The sequence below is a fragment of the Perna viridis genome, chromosome 7, assembly GCF_037379345.1.
Source record: "Perna viridis isolate PV_CMFRI_1.1 ecotype Kerala chromosome 7, ASM3737934v1, whole genome shotgun sequence".
In the NCBI taxonomy this organism is placed as follows: Eukaryota; Metazoa; Mollusca; class Bivalvia; order Mytilida; family Mytilidae; genus Perna; species Perna viridis.
The window spans coordinates 9,698,389-9,720,306 of NC_142451.1; the positions used below are offsets into that span (position 1 = coordinate 9,698,389).

Sequence of the window (21,918 nt, forward strand, 5' to 3'; positions counted from 1 at the left end):
GATTACCGCTAGAAGCTTGGTTCCCTTGATTACTCCTTTTAAAGACCTAAAGACAACCTACTTACCGTTTCCAACCCAGATTTTTATGATAAATCAAACGAAATCTTCCAAACATATATAACGACTGTATATGTGCTGTCTTAGCTTAAAAACAATGTAAATAGTCAATAATTAAGTACCAGTCCACCTAAAATTCAGACACTGCCAATGGTAAAGTGATTCATGGTGAAGAAAAACTCACCAAACAAATGATGCTTTTTTCAGTCTATATATGCTATACTTTCACATAACAACAGTCTGTTCTGCATTCATATCTACTATTTTAAGAAAATCATTCATTCAACTCCCACTGAAATCAACCAAATTAAGCCAAATCAAAAGCGAAAAAAACTTGCAAAGTGCCAATTTCATGTAGAGTCTATATGACTTTTATCTCAAAAGCGCAACAAACAAATGAAAGACTAAGACTAGTTAGGTGATCAGTAACTGTTTCTGAACAAGAAATAAGACTGAATTCGGTGGGTTTTTAACATGCATGAATCACCTTCTGTCTGATATTTCAGAAAGACTGATACTTATTAGACTTTCAGATTACTTCATAGAGCCATATTGAAAGAAAAAAATGTTCAGTCTAATGGCTTAACATATTTACTCACAGCGGTGTAGCTCCCCTCTCGTTAAAACCCGGATTTGACAGTATATGAATATCTAATATTAACAGTGAATGTCTAGTCTTTCTAACGGATCGCAAATATCCTGTTCCTCCTTCGTATCCTGATTTGATCTCCTTTTATTTGAAATTAAATGAGGCCCAGCATTACTCTAACAACGTCTAAGAATATTACAAGAAAACAAAAGGTATAGTTTTTTTTCTTTTCAGGTAATCAAACCCACTATTCCGTAGGAGTTGCGTTTAGCTAAACACATGGATCATTTTAACAAGACAGCTGGAACTGATTGTGCTTCCGAGGAAAATATAAAGTCAGGAGAAGGCTCGGTATGGACAACAGAGATAATTACAAGGGTGTCTACGGTGTTTACTGTGATGATATTTACGTTAATAGGAAACATCTTCTTAATTACATTGATTTTACATAAAAAGAGTAGAAGAATGAAGCGAGTAAACATTTTCATTATCAATCTTGCCATAGGTGATTTGGCTATAGCAGCAATTACTATGACAACAGAGATCTTATTTGTTGCCTTTGGAGAATGGGTATTAGGACCGTTTATGTGTAAATTGAGCGTTTACCTTCAAGTTGTAACTCTAGCCAGTGCAACTTTCCTGCTTACTGGAATGAGTGTAGACCGTTACCAGGTCATTGTTTGTCCAATGCAGTCGCTTGCCAGTCGTCCAAAAATATGGAGAAAAGTTGCTATAGCGTGGATAATGGCATTTTGTTTTGCAGTACCACAATTGGCTATTTTCGTACACGTTGAACAGCGAGTCGAAAATACGACGGTTATTAAAAGAATGTGCTTAAGTAGAGGATATAGCGCTCCTTGGCAAAGGAAGTTCTACTTTTTATTTTTGACATTATATACCTTACTTATTCCAGCCATCATAATGTCCTTTTGCTATTATAAAATTGCTCAGGTAATATGGAGCCGACTTGGGTCGCAAAAGAATTCTATATCGTCCACTGGTGGGGAAATGTCAGTACAACGATCCCTTATCTCTCGCCCCAAACAGAGAGTTGTCACTATGACTCTGACTGTTATCATTGGCTTTTTGTCAACATTAACGCCTTACTTCATTGTTTCTCTTATCAGGGTATTTAGTGACTACACAATTCAGTTAAAAGAGGCCTTAGACATTTCGGAAATCATTCTTATGATGCATTCTGCAATAAACCCCGTTCTTTATGGTATATTTACATTTAGATGGCACTATTTAAAGTATTTGTGCAATTATGGCACGACATCAGAGCGGAAGCGATTGCGACCTTCTAAAACATCTGATACAACGGAGGAACACGGCTGTTTAAAGCTTAAATGTCAAATCAAATTTATCAAAAGAAGAAGAGGAAATTTTTACGACACTAGCACAATTATTGCAAATCATATGATTAGAGAAGAACGGGAAAATCTTGCAAGATCTTTAAGACACCCAAGTAAAAGGCGAAACTTTGATGGTTTTATCGGTTCAAAAACCAACAAATCTGAGAAAAGTGTCCAAGTAAATGAATCTAATTTTCTCAGAAATTCTGTCTATACTGATGACACATTGATGAATCATCAATTATTTGATAACAAGAGCTGCAAGAGTGATCAATTTTCGCAATATGCCATATAACCACTTGCTTTCTCAGGCCTGTATGTGTAACTACTTCGCTGTTATATTAATAATATAATTCACCACATTTATTGGAAAAAACTGCATTGAAGTTTTTAATGGTAAAAACAAATTCACCAAAGTGTGGTTTGAGTACCTACCATTCTAGAGGTGTAGTGCAAAGCTTGAACGATAATGTTCAACGTTTGTTAACCTAACATTCATAAACAGTATTAAAGTGTTTCACCGGTATTTTGTTTCGCAGTTATTCATGAACTGAAATACTTTCATATCATTCAAATATACCTAATATTTTGATACAACCTTGCTACATAATGTGTTGTATGATAATAACGAATTGTTAATATATGTATTTATAGTCAGGCTTGATATATCGACTTCTTAAAAATACAAAACTGGAAAAATGCGTTAAATTCTTATGGAGATTGATTTGAAAAAAGTGCATTGCAATAAAAGTGTAGAATTGGTAAGATTCCACAAAATATTCCAAATGGAATTGAAGGATCTTATCGCTATGGTGAAGATATATTTTGGGTTTTTTTTGGGGGGGTTTTCTTGTTTTGAGTAAAGCATATTTTGCTCTACAACTTTATTGTAGCTGATTAAAATTGCAGATGCATTTCATTTGTTTTCTAGAAATATAATACAAATATTTAATACATGATTGAATACGCTCTGAAGAAAATTACTTTGAAAACCTAGACAGACGTTTTTCTTTTAACACATCAAAAATTAGAAATTTTAATAACCAAGTCTATGTGACATGGTAATCTTGCTGAACTCTTCTGAATTTGTCTTCGTTGACAGTAATGTGTAGTATGAAGATCACTATTATATAATTATTGTCTTCTTGGCCGACATAAAAGACTGTAATTGTTTTATTAAATAATGAACACAAAGTAAAGATGTCAGCCGTCTAAATGACTTTGAGACTAAACATGAACTGATCCAGAGGAGACAGTAAAACACCTGACCAATGGAATAATTTCTCATCTCAATGTTGCCAATTAAAGTTCATCATAACAAATTGACAAATATGGACTAAATTTCACTTCAATTTTCCCTCTGACTACTGACAAGCTGGTAAATAATTTACTTTATTCCTTGATTTTTGCTGTGCATGTTTTCTTCAATTCTGAAGAGAGTACCAACATAATCTGAAATAGAATATTTTTTAGTTCAAATTGACATATAATCAACAGTTGATTGTGAATACCTGTTGATTTAATTGCTTTAATGAATGGACCGTATAAAATGAAACGCATGTGCTATTCTGTCAACTTCTGTTATTTGACATTAAATTCATTTTTTCAGATTTTTTGTGCGCTTTTCCCTAAAAGCATTTACAGGATTCACATGCTCTGCGGTAGTCAGACAAGGGAATCAAGCCTGTATTTGCAAAAGGTAAGAGATACCAACCTGTTTTGATATCTCATTTTAAAAGCGGACTTTTTTCTGTTAAAAGCCTATACATAGTCATAAAAGGCAAATAAGGAAATCATTTCCCATAAGCTGAGTATACACTAACTTATTTTGCTGTGGTATTTAGTTAAATGGTTCTCTCATTGTGAGTATTTATTGATTAGGTGCTTTACAACTTTTCTGGCAGGCTTAAAAACTAATGCCTACACATTCTAATACCATAATTAAAAATTGATTGTGGGTGTTTTTATTTGTGTTCCATAAAGATTCACATTAGGGCACTTGTGCTGAACTGTTGTACTAAAGGAACACCTGCTCATCTTTAAATACGCTGGTTGAATACATGCTTACTTAGTTTAAACTTTAACAAACTGTCTGATTCGGTTTAAATATATATACTAGTAGAACATTCAAAAGTTGTGTAGATTATGGCTATTGACTTTCTATGTTTAACCATAGAACATATTTTGGTTGATTTACATCTTTCATGTGGGATAATATTAATTGTTGTTAACAAAAACTATTTTCTCTTACTATAATCTTTCTTGTAACTTGGGTACTTCATCTGGTTTACCCTTATTACATCAGATTATAACCATCAACTATACCCGGTATCCAACTAATCCGTTTTACAGTAGTGCATTTTCAATACATGGATTTTTACATCCGCCGAGTCACAAATGGAACTCCCTAGAATTTGTTTCATCATCGATTAGTGTTGATGACTCATTTTAATATGGCCTAGATGTGTGACGATTGAGCTGATCTTTTAGTACGTATTGCAAGCATGAACATTCGCTACAACTTTTAGTGCTGTCATGAATATAAACTGACTTATAATACACCTACGTACATTATTTGGTGCAGGCTGGAGCTGTAGACAGAGATTCTATTATTTCTATTTTATTTTTCGTGTTTTTGTTTTTGTTTTTGTTTTTGTTTTTGTTTTTTTGTTTTTTTGTTTTTGTTTTTTTGTTTGAATTGTATCCCTATTTTGTATGCTGATCCAAGACAATTTAGGTACCAGTCCATATAAAATTTAGATATTGTTTATGGTAGAGGCGATTCATGGTGTTGAAAACCCAACTGAACAATTGATGCTTTTACAGCCTGCATATACTATATTTTTACGTTTAGTCTGAAATAGTCCTTTCTGTATTCAAATCTGTATTTTTGTAAAAATCTTACATTCATATCCCACTACGATCAATCAAACCAAACCAAATTCATAACGACGTGACAATTTCATACACAATCTGTATGTTTTATCTCGAAATTGCAAAGACCAAAAGAAAAACTATGGCTGTGTATGTGGTCTGTAAACTTTCTTGAATAAAAAGATATGGACAAGCCGAGAAAAGAAAAACATATTCTTATAAAAACTAATCAACACTTTTCAACAAGTATTAAAATGTGTTTTCTACAAAATGTTCTCAAGGATTTATTTTTCATTAGTTAAATGTCATAAAGAGTCACCTTAATCAGTCGAAACCCCTGATTTGCTCATCGTCAGAAGTTCGTCTCGTATTGTTCATGAGCATTTCTGTTGGCAAAATCTCAGCTCACGGTTACTTTTCTATGGAATAAATCATTCTTTAAAAAAGTTAATTCAAATGTTTTCGGTCAATATGTTTCTTTACAATGTCTAATTTTATATGGTAAAAATTCGTTTTCAAATAGTTAAACTAACCTCACAATGACGTGTTGATGTTTCAAATAAAGTCAGGAAATTGATTAAATCTATTGAACACTGGCCATTAATAGTATTCTTATTCCTAGCGGAGAAGTATTGGAATCATTAATAGTGTATATATCCGGTTTAATATCATAGAGAGCTGTACAACAGTGTTGTTAAATTGTTTTTATCTGAAACCTAATTTCCGATGTAGTTTCTATACCTTTTCATTTTATTCTTTCAATGTAATTTTTAACACAATAAGTTCATTCACCTTTCACGAATCAACAGTAACGGTTTCGAATTAAATTTTAATATCACAAGACAGCAAGGCGGTACACGTGTATGTTTTATCAAATTGTCTAAAGCATTAAAGGTCGATCGTGTCTATGACAGTTATGATTACACTGAACCAACCTTTCTGTTGTTCATCTGTAGTGTATTAAAAGGAGTTTGTTGTCGGTTTTTGTTTTACGTTTATAATGTGCCAAGCTCCACGCAGCGGGGGGCGTTTGTTTCCTCTCTCACTAACCGCTGCAAACAGGCCTTTTGGAACTTTTTGGGCGTTATTCAAATCATACGTCGTTTGACAATCGGATAACGTCGCGTAAAATCATTCACTTTTCCCCGACTTTGCAAGATTCTTGCATTTTCTGAGAGGGCTGGTAGCAACATCTTGAGTGAATTACGAACGTCAGACGCTGTCCGGAGCTTGATAATATGCAAGACCTTTAATCATTTGGTAGGTTTTTGTTAATTGAAAAAAAAACTCGGTAAAGATAATTGGATTGTGTATTCCATCAAATTGTTCAATAGTTCAATCTGCTATGCTGAAGACATTTCTCTCTTGTCATACTTTTTATGTATCCTTTTATATACGACATGCAAAACTTGGAATTATACCTGATTTACACGATATTGCCAACTCTGCTGTAATTTTCACCACAGCTTCTAATGCGATATATTCGGTAACTATGTCTGTCTGTTCGTTCGCACTGATCTGTTGGTTCCGTTACTGTATTGATATATAATTTATTAAAACGCCAAATTACCGCACAGTTCTATGCAATTAATGCTATTATGCAACTTTTAATTACATTGATATGTCAAAACCTATCAATATCCAAAATTGCAGAACAGTCGATAATTTAGTGTTACTGTTTGGCCGTATTCCATTTTGAGATAAACTTCCAGATGACTGTTAAAAAATAAACAGCTGATTTGATGATATTGGTTTAATAGAAGGAAAATTAAAAATTACAATAATAAGAAGGTATTTTGTTTGGCATTTAGTTTATCAGTCTCAGAATGAAAAAAAAAAAGTTTGTAAAACCTTACAAAAATGCAACTTAATGAAAGCATTATTTTACCAGTCTAATTCAGAACTAAACAATTCAACATTTATGATTGTTTTAAAGGGTCGCAATAACACAACCTACTTAGATAACCTTACTAGGTGCGGTGTGTTGCTTTAATTTCTTCTCAGAGTTCTGTTTTGGCTCAGGTTACCACAAAAGCTTTTAGTTAACCATATTGAACATTACTGCAGTTATCATAGACGCTAATATATGTGAAACTATCACAATAAAACGTTTTGGTATCATCTGTGTTGGTATCCAACACAATTAAAACTGTTTTTCTTAGTCTTCAAACTGTTTGATGTTTCATTCTTATTTTAATTGCTTAGACTCAATTTTGCGATTCTAGTTCTCAGCTCTCGTTTTGATTGGACATAAAATTCACTTTGGAATAAATCCACTTAGCTATACTATTATGTGATTTATAATATTTAGCTTTGTAAAGCCGTATTCACAATTAAAGCAACTTTTTCCTTAATATCTCAAAACTGTCAAACAACAGTTTACATAAAAGCTATCTTACTTGCATTAGCGTAGGTATCTTTATTTTGTAAAATCAGACTTCCTTATGTTTATAAAATGGAAGGAAAAATTGTTTGGTTCTTGCCAAGCCTAAGTTCGGCTTCTTGTGAGAAGGACAATAAAGTAGCATTATTTGCGAATTAACGATAAAACACTACACAAATGTTTGTATAAGTAATGCGTGATTTACAATTATGCAACATACAGAAAACTTCGGCAAAAAAACAGGATGGTCTTAACCAAAACTTCACAGAAGCATGAACCAGTTTCTACTTATTTCTAGCGTCAGCAGATCTTTTTTCATATGATTTAAATTGTAGTACGGAAGAAGTAATGGAAATTATTATAAAGGACACACCATACAGATCATTAAGGCCTTAATGACTCCTTCCGACGGACGCTTTAATGTTTTGTTAATTTCAATTAAAATATAAAAAAAAATCATTCATGATAACACGTTAAGTTTAACAGATCCTTTAAAAAGCTAATTACAAGGTAATTAAAAGTAAACTAAAATGCTTTCCTTTATACAACAAATAAAACTATTCTGATTTGCATACTGAATAAAAAAGTAAGTGTTTATAAGTCTCTTTTCTGTCGACTCTATTCTTAATATTTATACATATTATTAAAGAGTAGATTCGAGAAGAAATCAAAAGATAATAATCCAAGGATAAAGACTAGATAAGGAAAACAAACACACACAACAAATAACATGAAATATTCAAAATAGCACGTACAAAGAAACAAAAGCAAATGAGCAACTCGAACTCCACCTAAAACTAAGAGTATGAACCAGATGCACCTTTACGGTAAGTTTCCTGTTCTTTTCTATGAACATACGCCGAGTTGCTCATAAAATGTCAAGTCCGGGGCAGACAAGGTGGAAAGGAAAATCTATGACACATTGAGTAAAATCGGTTCGCATATGGTGCAGATTGATGCATCGTAATGATTGATGAGTTCATGATGTCGACCATAATACTTCTGTAGTGCGTGCCTAAAAAGGTCACTATTCTTTCGATAATAGAAAATTAATCAAGAATCAAGTTCAACAATTTTGGAATGATTAAGTAATCAGTCTTGAAGATTCTTAACTTTTTTTTATATCCCATTAACACTTTTGCTTCGATTTAACATTAAGTAGTAACTAAGTTTTGTAACGAACTATTGTATATGATGAATTGAAATGCTAATTCTGTTTCATCATTACACAACATTTCATAATTTTTAGAAACTACGAATTCTGATTTCCAAAAGGAAAATATTAAATTCCAATAGTAAACAGTGAAGGTCTGATAAAATGCTAGAATTCAAGAATACACGAAGTAGTGGAATTTCGATTAATTACAAAATGATATCCTAGAATAACAGCACATCAAAGTATCTGAGTCTAGGTCCAAAAAATTCATATTAGTTTTGTTTGCCATATGTTTGCTTTGAGTTTTATTTGAACTTTTTTTACATTGTAGTTTAGTGCACTTTGCATTTATCATTTTGTTGACAATAATATGTCCGACTCTGTAACCATGCTTTTTTTTATAAATTTCTTTTTTCATTTCACTCAGCTTTATATAGGTCAATGTATTTTTTCTTTATAAATTCAATAGTTGTTTTTCATATTTACGGAATGCAAGCCATTGTACAAGTTTTTTTTCAAAAGGACGTAACCCACCAACACACAATAACCTGATTGGCGGTCTCATTGGGGAAAGGAAGAACAGTAAACATTTTTGTCTTTGAAACTTTAAAATTTACACTTCGGTAAGTGACTAAACAGTTTGAAATTAATTATGAAAAATAACCAAGTACTTACCACAGCTACAATAAGTCAAATATTTGAATTTGAAGTCTGCTGAAGTTGCTGTCCATTGCTCCAATCGGACAGAAAACCGGTCTGTCGGATTGGATGGTTATTTCTCTTTGCTCAAAATTTAAAAAAAACGGTCAAAGTCGGGAATATGAAACGGTCTATTGTGTCATATTTTACCATACATACTTGTAAGTAAGATAAAATCATTTGAAACCATACAAGGATATCATTTTTTATACATACCACACTGCACAATGGTGATGTACCTGCAATGTACTTGCAATGTACCAATATCTTTAAGTACAATTCTGTATATCATTCAGGCAAGGTTGGTACATCATTTTCTCGAATTTTCTCTATTTTGCCTAAAAAATATTCAATACATCTAGTGAACAACCGAAAAGCTGTAAATTTATCCTGAATCATACGCGAGATTTTTTTACCAGTTACATAGGGAAAAAGAGCAAGAAAATTTTCCCGCTATTTTTCAATAATGCATTTCAACTAGATTTTTCTTATTAATATCTTAAAATGGCAAACTTAAAAAACACTTTGATGGTTATTTCTGAAAGTTGTAAGGTAAAGATACTTTGATAATGCAATAAGATCTCTGTCTTTTTATCTTTATGTGCCACACCTGATATACATTTTGCTTAATTCTTAGACAGAGAAATACTTAACAATAAGATAATGAAACAATACTTCAATAAAATTATGTCTTGAACTGTCTTCACTTCAAGACTTAGGTGAGATTGAAATCGTACAAGTTATTACTTTAAGCAACATGATAGTCAGATTTGATATTTTTGTTGTGACAAAAATTCTATGTTTCCATTTATTTATGAATTATCGTCTGAACGTATCGTCGTTTAATCTCCTTGTTTGCGAGCAGTTTATAAAATTATTTATATAAAATCGTTTTTCCAAATTTAAAGACTCGAACCAACATGGTTGTCATCTCGTTGACATGTCTTTGAACACTCCGTCAAATTAGATAACCACATAGTGAATAACTCTATGAACTAATAAGAGGTGAATATATTGCAAGATATGCACTAAAGAGGAAAATATTAACATGTGGCTAGATTATGAGTATTGTGACTTACAATATTTGGCGTTATGAGGGAGATTTTAAAATCTACTATTATTAAAATGTTTCTGATGCAATACAACATATGTTTAAAAGAAAGACACTTTAGACAATTTTATATTTAATCAAGTTTTTGAAACTAAAATAAAAATAGTGTTTCGTGTAAACTCAACTATTTTTTTCCCGGAAAACAAAGAAAGTTCAACGAATTGCATGCAAAAAGCAATAAACTGGTTAAATGTGAATTGTATGCAGGCAAACCCTTAGGAATTTCAAGCCATAGCAGTGGGCAAAACACTTTTGACAAATCTCCTCCTTTTGATATTTGGTCAACTAAGATCAGCTGTGATGAAATAGTAAAGTTACTTGACGTTTATATGGACTTTAAACTTACTTTTGATGTTCATATTCAAAATGAAGTGAAAAGGAAGTGCAACATTTAAATACTCTAAAAACAATAGGAAGAAACCTAAGTAAATTTTAAAGACTGATTTGTTTTTCATTCATTTATAATGGAAACTCTATTATTGTCCACTGTCATGGCACTTCTGTTCAGAAGGAACACAAATAATATTGAAAAAAGACACAGGTTAGTATAATCACATCAAAGTGCATCGTAAGAAGATTTATTAATAAGAACAATGATGCAAAACATGTATATGAAAATAACAAGAACAATAGCTATTGAGTTTTTAAGAAGTTGTCTTTGTAAGAATCATGCAAAATCTGAAAAATGTGATACACCCGAAAATAGGCTACATATTTTTATTTTTGTAATTAAGTTATTTTATGGGTCTATATTATGAAATGTGTAATTATTCATTTAAATCTGCCTGCTCTTGGGAGATAATCAACATTGAAAATCCAATAGATTCTATTGTATTTGAGTGTCATTTACAGAGTTATCTCCCTTACTTTCGAATTCTACAGTGCATTCTATACAATTTTTATCTCCTATGAGCACGGGTTATATGAAAAACCAAATGTTAATTTCTGTTTACTAAAGCATTTTAAACAAAATATCAAAAATAAAAATGTGTAGGCTTTCCAACCATGTATCACATTTTACATGATTCTTAGCTGGAGTGCTACTTAAAATATTGAATGAACTGACACTATCTGTATTATCAAATTTAACTTATCTAATTCAAAAGAAATCTCACAAATATAACTTTAAATATTCTAATTTATTACAGATTCCTTGAGTAAAAACAAAAAAAAAATGTGGTAAAAAATCTTTTACGTATACTGGCCCAATTCTTTGGAACCCCCGGATTTTTTCAGAACCATAAAATTTTTTTAATGACATTCAAAACTTTTGGAATGAAACAGAATGTTTCTGTTTGGCCTGCAAATAGTAAGTCAAATTTCACTGTTTAAGAGGAGCAGTAACTCTTATAATTATCTCTAGTTATTCTATGGTCTTTGTTATTTTTGTTTGTTTTCCATGACTGGTCTTTGTTCCTGGATTACATTCCTTTTATTTTTCTATTAATAGAATTTTGGTAACCTTGATTACTCTTGTATTTTCACTGAATGCTTTATTTTAGTGTCTTTAGTTTGCATGTCTTTAATAGAGTAATAAAGGGAACCAAGGTTATAGCGGTAATCAAAAGAATGTAATCCAGGGACAAAGATCAGACATGGAAAACAGACATACACAAAGTAACTAAAATCATACATACAAAGTATCAAAAGCAAATGAGCAACTCGGACTCCACTAAAAACTTGGAGCATGGACCAGGTGCACCGGTAGGGTAAGCGTCCTCTGATATGATATAAACTAGTTAAGATCTGTTGCATATGTGTATGTCTTGTATGTTTTATGTGTCAAACTGCGTGTCATGTCTTTAGTTGGCATGTGCTTAATAATATGAACTACATTAGATCTGTTGCATATGTGTATGTCTTGTATGTTTATTTTTATGTGTATAACTGTTTGTCATGTATATTGTTAATCTGTATGTAGTGTTTTGTCGGTTCAAAAGCTCTTGAGAGCTTATGTTTAATGTTATATGTCTTGCTGACAATAAATAAAGCTTATATATCTATATATAACGAAAATCTAAACATTATTGTGTAGCAAATGGCTAGTAGGGATCATTTTATTTTTTTCATTCATCGTGGTTACTAAAAGATAAAAAATAATTTTACTATTTGAATTTCAAAATTCTGTATGGCATGTTAAGCAAATTCAATCAACAAATACAAACTCTGCAATGATACACAAAAATCAATATCGTTGAATAATTTCTGTATTTTACTTACACCTTCTTTGGCATTTGATTTTGCGGTCTCAATTATATATATATATACAAGGATGCATGTATATATATAATCAGTCTAAGCTACACCCCAATTCCAGAATCGATGCAAGGTTGCAAATTTGCGGTGCAAATTTGGTCGCTCCCTCAGCGGGATTAGAACCCCTTCTTTTCTCTGACATCTATGGCAACACCGCCTGCACTACCCAACGCTCTAGACCACTCGGATTATGTAAAAATATACTTTCGTTAACCGTGTGATACTTCCTCGTAAGTGAATCTAGAGCGCGAACATGAAAACATGATGTAACTGATTCGGACATCCTCTTATGGTTTTGGGCAAAACAGTACAGGATCTAAAACATTATACACATACAGCCACAACAACTATATAATATATATAAGAAGTGTTATGGGATGTGGCAAATCTACCATTATTCTTGCTTGTGCATTACTATGTAGAAACATAGCTTGTAGAAACCGAAATACACCCGTACCATAAACGTGTTCTAAGATAATTTCCAAATGTATCTTTAGTGTAGTAATGTTTACAGATAAAGACGTAACACTACCATTGTCAATTACGACATACCACTGATTTTTACACTTACTGCTATTTGTAAGTTAGACTGCAGGTTACGTTACCTGAAGACAGAAATAAGTACCATAAATCATCTATGGTTGATCGATAATGTCTGTTCTTTAAAACTGCATGGGAAAATGGGGGAAAATAGTTCTAGTATTGAAATCTGTTTTCAGTTACATGATTTTATATTATCTTAATTGTTATTGGTAAACGTTATTCTTTTTGTTAATTCTGAATTATTTTTCTAAGTGATTGTTTTTAATTGTATTTAGATGTTCTTATTTTGTTCTTTTTGTTTTTGTTATTTGTTTTTCTGTCGTGTTTTACCTTTGTTTTCTTACTTGACATTCTAGATATATCAATATTCATTAAGGGTTAATCTTGGTTTAACCCCTTTGACACTTATCTTGTATGTTTTTAAGTGTTAGTATATGTATCAACTTTATAAACACCGATTTCTCAAAAATGATGTACATAAATACTTTATGAGTAGATGAATGTGTAAAATGTTTCTTACTTTGTGTAGGTTCTATGACGCATTAAACATTTATCAGATTTCAATTTCAAAAAGTAATAAAGGGAACCAACGTTCGAGAGGAAACCAAAAGATAATATTCCAATGAAAAAGACTAGATAAAGAAAACAGACATATACAACAAAGATTGTGAAATAACTAAAATAACACGTACAAAGAAAACAAAGTAAATAGCAACCCGATCTCCACTAAAAACTAGGAGTATGGACCAGGTGCACCGGTAGGGTAAGCGTCCTCTGCTTTTCTACAAACACTCACCGAAGGACACTTATGACACATAAATGAAATCGGTTCTCATAGTTCTGATCTATACACTATGATGATCCACGGGCTCATGATACAACCCTAACCATTCTGTTGTGATGACTCCAATACCGTAGCTACATAATTCTGTTCCAGAAGCCAAATTGTATAAAGTCTACATGTAGTACGGTACAAAACAATCCGCGTAGTTACGGTAGGTTATAGCATAACGTATGAGTTGTGATATGAAAACTTAATACACAGGTGCCAAAGGGATGTTGCCATTGATGAAAGGAAAGCGCTAAGTTTGTCGTAAAAGGCGACTAAATAGTGCTCAGAACCCTAGCCGGGGCTAGGGCGCTATGCCCATAGAGCAACTGGGATGTGTGCCCCAGGTGGTTGAATGGGGTACCCCTGGCGTGTTACATGCTGGGGTTGTCAGGCTATAATACGGAAAACCTGACCGCAAACCATAGTGGTGCACCGTGTTGGGAAAGATGTCACGTTCCTCGCACGTTAAAGGACCCTACCGTGGTATTCTCCCGGAGTAGGAACCATAGGGTTCCGCCACAGGACGCTTAATTGCCCGATCCTACCCACCTCTCCCTATTTCCAGTGGCAATCAAAAATTATTGACCCCATTGTCCTTGTGTCCCATCCCTTTTTCATTTCATCATCATTTCATGTTCATTTTATCATCAATTTCATGTTCATCGTCTGAATATAGCTGAAATATTGCTGCTCGGACGTTAAACCCCAACAAACAAACAAACAACATCTTTTTCCATTGATCTCTATGTGTAGATAAGTATATGAAGCTGACTTCATGGTGTCTTTAGTGTCCTTTTTCTCAAGTTCTCTAGGGGCAAATGCGATATATATAATCCCCGAAACTAGGACTGTTAATGGATAATCCGTCATCTTCTTCGAAATTTCTTATTTTCGATCAGATCATCTATGAAGTCTGGCTCATGAAGGAATATGCCGTGAGTAGTACAGCACAATATGCTCCCATTAGAATTCCGACCGTCCGTTGAAAAAACGTCAGCCATACTGGACAAGTATGTTGTCGGTGAAAAATTCAAGAATTTTGACGAAGTCTTATTCGGTATATTAGGAAGATGAGTTGGAATCGTCTTCGACAAAAAACTACCTACATATCTTGGTGTACCTTTTTTCAGTAACAACGATGTATACATTGCAATGATTTTGAATCGAGATTCTAATTGAGTATGGTGAATAGTAGTATAAAAGGTTGAAAAATCATAGGTTTTGAAACTATTATATTCCGACAATAATTATGTTTCCAAATGATTTTTTACATTTCCCGGATTCCACATCGAATTTATACCACGAAGGGAGTTACAAGTGTCATGGTACACCGACATCTGTATGTATAAAAGTTTAAAGTTTCGAAAGAGATTTCGTCGTACATTTTGCAGATCCAGCTATGAAGCTTTATTTGTATGGATTCTTTGGGAGTATTGGAAGTCAATATATGTAAATGGAAATAAGGATATCAACAAAATTACCGAACACTTACTCGATCCATAATCAAGTCAAGTCCAAATTAAATCTAACAAAATAGATAGTACCCCACAGTAGTAGCTGGTATCGCAATGGCCCTGACTTGGTACAGACATTTCAAACGAAATGGTGGGTTAAATATAGGTTTAACAGTGCGCAAAACCTTTTCCATTGCGGTATGAATATTCCGATGGTGATTAAATAGAATATGTATACTTTAGTGTCATAATCGGTAAACCAGTGGTTACATCGTTGCACATAATTTACAAAAAGCAAATATTACTCATATTGTTTAGAAGAAACTGATTTTTGTTTCAACCAAGGACTAATATCTGAAGTAGAATTTGGTAAGAGGCCTTCGGAGGGTTGTTAATGGAAAACATATCATCAATGTATCGGTATGTGAAGTAAAAGGATTTAGCGTCATTTATATTTTTTATTCTTTAATTATGAAGAAATTCAATCTCGTTAGAATACAAAAATAAGTCGTCTAGAAGAGGAACAAAATAATTGCCCATTGAATATCAACTTGTCGCATACTTTACCTTCCTGGGGTGTTTTAGAAAATTATGTGGATTTACCCTAAAACAACGTAATTTCGCGAATCAGCAAAAGATTTGCGAATAAGTCCTTTAAAACAAGATTTCAATTTATCATGTTGCTATGTAAGGTAAAAAGTTAAGAAGTCAAAAGTTTGAAGAGAACTAATTTCCGAAAACTATGTGATTTAAGGCTTTTAAGTAAATCTTAAGTAAAAAATGGAAATATCCACATATAATTAGTGCCACTATGAGAGTAGGTGGTATTGCAACTAGCTTTCTGTCCATCTTTCACTGGGGGCAATATCTGTGAATAGAGATCTCCTTCGTGGAACAAGATGAAGATCCAGCTTGTATACCTTTTTTGTTTGGATTCTTATGTTTTACTATATCGAATAGATATTTAAGTACTCCCAACCTGAAAAATAAGAATCTATGTGAATATAATTTTAGAAAACACGGGTTATCAACTGTTGTATGTCAAACAAACATTTGAATTAGACAATATTTACATTTTTATTACAACATGCTATTTACCGTTCAAAGCATTTTAATTGACAACCTTCCCATTTATCTGTTGCTAATTTATAGTTCTAGTAATGGATATTCTCATTAAAAAGCATAAGGTGATTATTTTGTGTCAGCAGCAGCAATGATATGGGTTGACATTGTGGACAGTTCGAAGACAATAAAAACAAATATAACGTGATAGTTCAATAGAAAAGTGACGTTTTGAAATAATACAACAAAATCTATCGGAAACATCTTTTCATAATGAAAAATACCATGACTGACGTGTCTGAATTTCAATGTAGAGATCTAAAAATCTTTTATTCTAATGTATATCTTCCTGGTTGAAATAAATCAACATTGACACTACCTGTGTTAAGTAGTCGATTATGATAAATGTTATGATTAAAATGTAACTTGATCATGTCGTTGTAGAAATTTGCATGTATTTTCTTGGACATATATCGTATGTCCATATATATTGGTATTGAGAATTACCTTTTTAAGATGTAACGTCCAAATCTAACGCCGCTTTTCATATCTTTATACATAATATCAAACCATTCTATAAGAGAAAGAATGCTTTCTCTTTTCTTGTTTCCAGCGAATACCGTATAGCGCGAAATTTTTGCGAAGTTCTAATTTTCGCTATATTCGCGAGGTTTTGGAATCGAGAGACGCGAAAAATGAAGACGGCGAAAAATTAATACCCCAATTCAAATCGCAAAATTTGCCAAAAGGGGAAAAGGACTCATTATATGGTACTTAATGTTCTAATATGGCTTTGAGTATTTATTTGTCTTAGAAGAAAAGGTGATGACGGGATGTAAAGCATATATAATAGGAGGTGAAGAAAGGTGATCACAGAATTAAAGGCACTTTTAAAGACCTACTAACATAGTTGAACTGTTATAAATAACAATCTATAATTAGGAGAGTCAGTTTTACAACAGGAACCATGTAATTATTTCTTGACTTGTTTAACATTTTTTTCATTTCCAAATACAACTTTAGCACTTTCTCTTTAAACATGCCACTTGCTATATTGAACAGACGTCATTCTTGGAAATTGAAACCAATTTAACGAATGAAATTCCACATCTAATTCGACATTTCCATCAAACCGGTACGAGAAAGTGACGTTTGTTATTTGTAAAATAAACATGGTGTTTCTTTAATCAGAATAAATTTTGATGTTCCTGATTTGCTGCTCATTTTCTGCTTTTTACTTGCAAGACTGAACACAATTAGGAAGTGTAGCGGTGTTTCGTTAAAGCTAATGAACTATTCGATTGCAATTGTGGAAATTAAACCTTTGTTTGATGTAAACAAGTTGTAACAAGTGGGTGTATGGTGACATGAAAATAATCCTAGTGTTTTATCATAATCAAGTACTATAAAAAGGACTTATGTTTTGAGTTGGTGCCAGAAATATTGATAATTTGTGTTATCCACTTTACGTATTTTATCTATTTATATATTTATTTATTCACCAAACTGTCCATATTTTCAATAAATCATTGTGATTAATGGTAGTGGTTCTATATATATAACCTTTAACAGAGGCCAACAATTAATAAAACATCGCTCGAAAAAAGATTACTACCATCACACAACAGTTATTGTGCCAGATGAAAACATCATGGCAAACTATATTGAGTTTGAAAAGAATTTCAAATGCTTCCAGTGTTTATATCTAAATATTGTTAGAAGAACGTAAATCCTTATTTTAATGAATAAACAAAGGAAGTAAGATACAATACAATAACGGATGTGCAGAGAAATCCACTACTGAGTTTTTGTAGTGATGAAAAGAAACAATAGGCATTTTTACCTATAACTTGTGAAGTCGTTTAGAAATTTCATGCTTTCCATTTCTTCATACTGTAAATCCGGAAATAAACAACAATGAACGAGCTATACGTCCCTTGAAGTCTAGTATTTCACAGATACGCGACAATATGTAGATGAAACTGACATAGAATTTACTGCGATACAATACATTCTGATTTACACGTATTTGTATGCATCAGCGCATTCTTCTCTGTTCTTTTTCTTTTTTCTTTCATTAATTCATTAGAGGACTTCACAACTATGGGAAAAGATTGAAATACTTAGATTAAACAATCATCCTTAGTACAGTTTCCATAAGCACATATACTCCATTGTTCCGTTGATAGAACGAATAAAATTATATATATTTCATAGTTGACATTTTAAATCAGCTGAACAGAAAAACGAACACAATATTCCCTATAAATCAACCTAAAAGTTATCCCTTGGCTTACTTTTTTTCTCTACAGATTTATGATTCTTTTACTACCTTGAAGTTTAAAATGATATGTTTACTACATACAGGTTGTACAACAAGCATACTCACTACAACGATCAACTGAACGCACCGTGTTACTTTTTCTTAACTCTAGAAACAAAAAAGAGAAAATAGAGGGTATAAAAAAAAACGTTTTTTAACCTCTGCAAGCGTTCAGCTACAAAATTGTTTGTCGTAAAAATGCACCGAAAAAGTGCATATTTTAGGTCTTAACTTCACCCGAACAAATCCATTTAGTATAGTTTGCACATGAAATTGTACGAGGTTGGTATAGAAAAACGGATCTATATATTTTGTTAAAATACCTTATAACGATTTAAATACATCGCGATTATTAAAATACTACGTACCAGTCTACTAAATACCACTACGGACACGGCTCTTCCACGTCATTTCATATCAGGCCGTCCTGCTACATTTCCCTCACCTTAAGAGTCTTCGTACCACGAACGACTCTAACACTAGCTCATAAGCTATTCCAACCCCGTGGGTTTTTTCGTTGAGCGCCAAATGTAACGGAAGAGCATGATTTGACTCCCAAAATTATACTACGCCACCGAGGATCGAACCCTTTGTACCATGACAACAAATGTCGTTGTTATCCCTACTACGTAATTTGTCTGCTTCATGTCGGGTAAGCAAGCTTCATATCAGGTAAGCACGCTTCGTGTCAGGTAAGCAAAATTTTTGTGTATATTTCATAATTAGGAAATTAAGAATCTAGCACCGCTGAAAGTGAAAAGACAGAAAAAAACTCAGACACCCAAGGGTAAGATGTCAAATTCTCTAAATTGGCTTAGTAAAGTTAGAAAAAAAATTGAAATCTTACCCAAAGGTGCCTGTGGTTTCACAGTCTTTTGTAAATTATTTTCTCACTTTAAAAATTGATACAGAATTCAGAACTTGTGAAAACTTCTTTCTTATTAGAAGACGTCATAAAACGATTAACATAATGTACGTGTTGTATCTTACCCGTGGCTGAAAAAAAAAAAGAAAACTCACATGGCTAAAAGTACGAATAACCGTGTCTCTTCATTGAGAAAAAGATTGCTATTGCTGTATGTTGCTTTAGTTAATTTGTGTTATTTATGATGTTTTGTCTGCTTTGTACCTAGATAATGAGTATCATGGTCCTTGTTATGATCTCAAGTTACGTGCATAAATATTGTAAATTTTAATTGAGAATTGCTCGTGGTAAGTCTTCTAATCGATTTCACAAAAATGTGTAAATGTATAACTAGTCATAAGTTTTGGCGCCACAATACTATCTTCTGTTAACACGTCATAACTACGGACATCAATTATAGTGAAATCGATCACAGTGTTGTGTAAACTTAACATTAATATTTTGAAAAATGATAAAACTATTGTAACACCAGTCTGATAAATGATCACGAATTTTAAGACATTTCGGGGAAAATTAGATATCATGGAACATGCAAAAAAGACCGTACAAATGCTGCCCAGTTTACAAACACATAATTTAACTGTTGTAAGGATGACATGGCAGTTCATGATTTAACAATGCGTCCTGTTTTGATCCGTATGAATGTAATATCGGTTTTATGTGTTTTGTTGTATTTATATGTTTTCTTGTTTTTTTCCTAGCTTAAACAAACCAAGCTCGTTAAATGTCCTCTGTTAGTGGACTTATCGGCAAATCATGTGGAGACCGAAGAAGGGTTACAAAATAATGCACCGACTGCGATCAGGAATTTTGTTCGAACTGCGAAAAAGTCAATTCTATGAACATAACCAAAAAACATTACCTTATAACCACAGGTGAATTATTGAATCATAACTGCTTCGTTAACATTTTCTGTCCTGTCCATAAACAGAAAGTACGTTACGATATAGTTCTATGTTCTCAATGCGTCTCGGAAGCCCATTTGTCATGTAAAGAAATGAAATCAATAGAAGACGCCTCCAAAAGGCTAAAAAGTCCTCAGCTATAACGGAGCTAAAACAATACCTAAAAACAGAAATTGAAAGTCTAGAAATAGAGTCGTCTATTGGTAACTCGGACCAGGAAAACAAAACTTAAGAGACTTACTGTAGCACATATTAGAAAAGACATGAACATCACTCTTGATAAACTGGACAATACAAAGATTTTCACGGGTGGAAAAACAATACAAAGAATGCGATTCAAAAACATTTATAATTAGTTCAGACATTTCAGGTAACAAAAAGGATTTTAACCAAATGAGCGATGACATATCACGACTTATCGACTTAGATTCCGACTTACTAGCTTTTCTCGGCATACGACAGATCAGAAAGATAATCGTAGAAAAGAAATCAGACCTACAGAAGAGATGTGGTACTTGTAGCATTGACTTTCATATTAACCCACACATTAAATCGATCATGCATGAAATAAAGGCTATAGGGGAAACAAAACTTATTCGGTCAAGCACAAGTTGAAGTTCAGGATCGTGATCGTCATAACAATATTAGCAATATCAATTTGAAACTTACTAAAACATTTACTGTTGAAAACCGTCGACAAATAGTAAGTGGTTGTGCTGTAATGTATGATGATAGAATTGTAAATGCAGATTATTATGGGTGCAAAAAGTTGAAGCTGTATGGTGGAACGCATGCAAGTGATGAAATTAGCACATTGGGTGCTCCCTTTGATGTCGAGGCAGTTAATTCGGCAGATATTGCAGTTTCATTTCCAACAGGGAAATTAGAAATGATCAATATTGAAACAAGGACGGTATTGAGTCAAAGAGTACTTTCAAATAATTGCTGGGGTATTTCTTTCAAAAACAATAACATAAATGTATATGCTGTAGTTGATACAATTGGCATTGTAGTCGTCGATTTGTCCGGAAATATAAGCAACAAAATCGACGTTAATGTGCGTAATGCGAGCTACATGGCAGCCAGTCTTGATCGCATTTTCTTCACTTACAGAGAATCTAATACATTCATTGTTGCTCTTTCAAAGGGCAAAAAATCTGGGTTTTTAAATGTTAAGCAATCGTTCGACCTACAGGCTTGGCTACCGACGCCAAACAGAACGTCATCGTCGTTAGACGACTCTCCCACAATTCATAATCAAGGAACAGCTAGTCAGACATTGTTGAACTCAGACGATGGTCTATACAGACCTCAGGCTGTGTGCTACCAAGAGCAAATGCGAATGATGTCGCTAGGGTACAAGGATAGCGGTGTTGCTTTCTATAATGCTTAAA

The 21,918-nt window shown here is 32.9% G+C and overlaps 1 protein-coding gene across 1 annotated transcript; it reads left to right on the forward strand.

Moving 5' to 3' along the window:
• The first annotated feature begins 903 nt into the window (after positions 1–903).
• LOC148611249 (neuropeptide S receptor-like) lies at positions 904–2,519 on the forward strand. Its single transcript, XM_088595285.1, has one exon. The coding sequence runs from the start codon at positions 926–928 to the stop codon at positions 2,294–2,296; it is 1,371 nt and encodes a 456-aa protein (XP_088451411.1). The 5' UTR covers positions 904–925; the 3' UTR covers positions 2,297–2,519.
• The last annotated feature ends 19,399 nt before the right edge of the window (positions 2,520–21,918 follow it).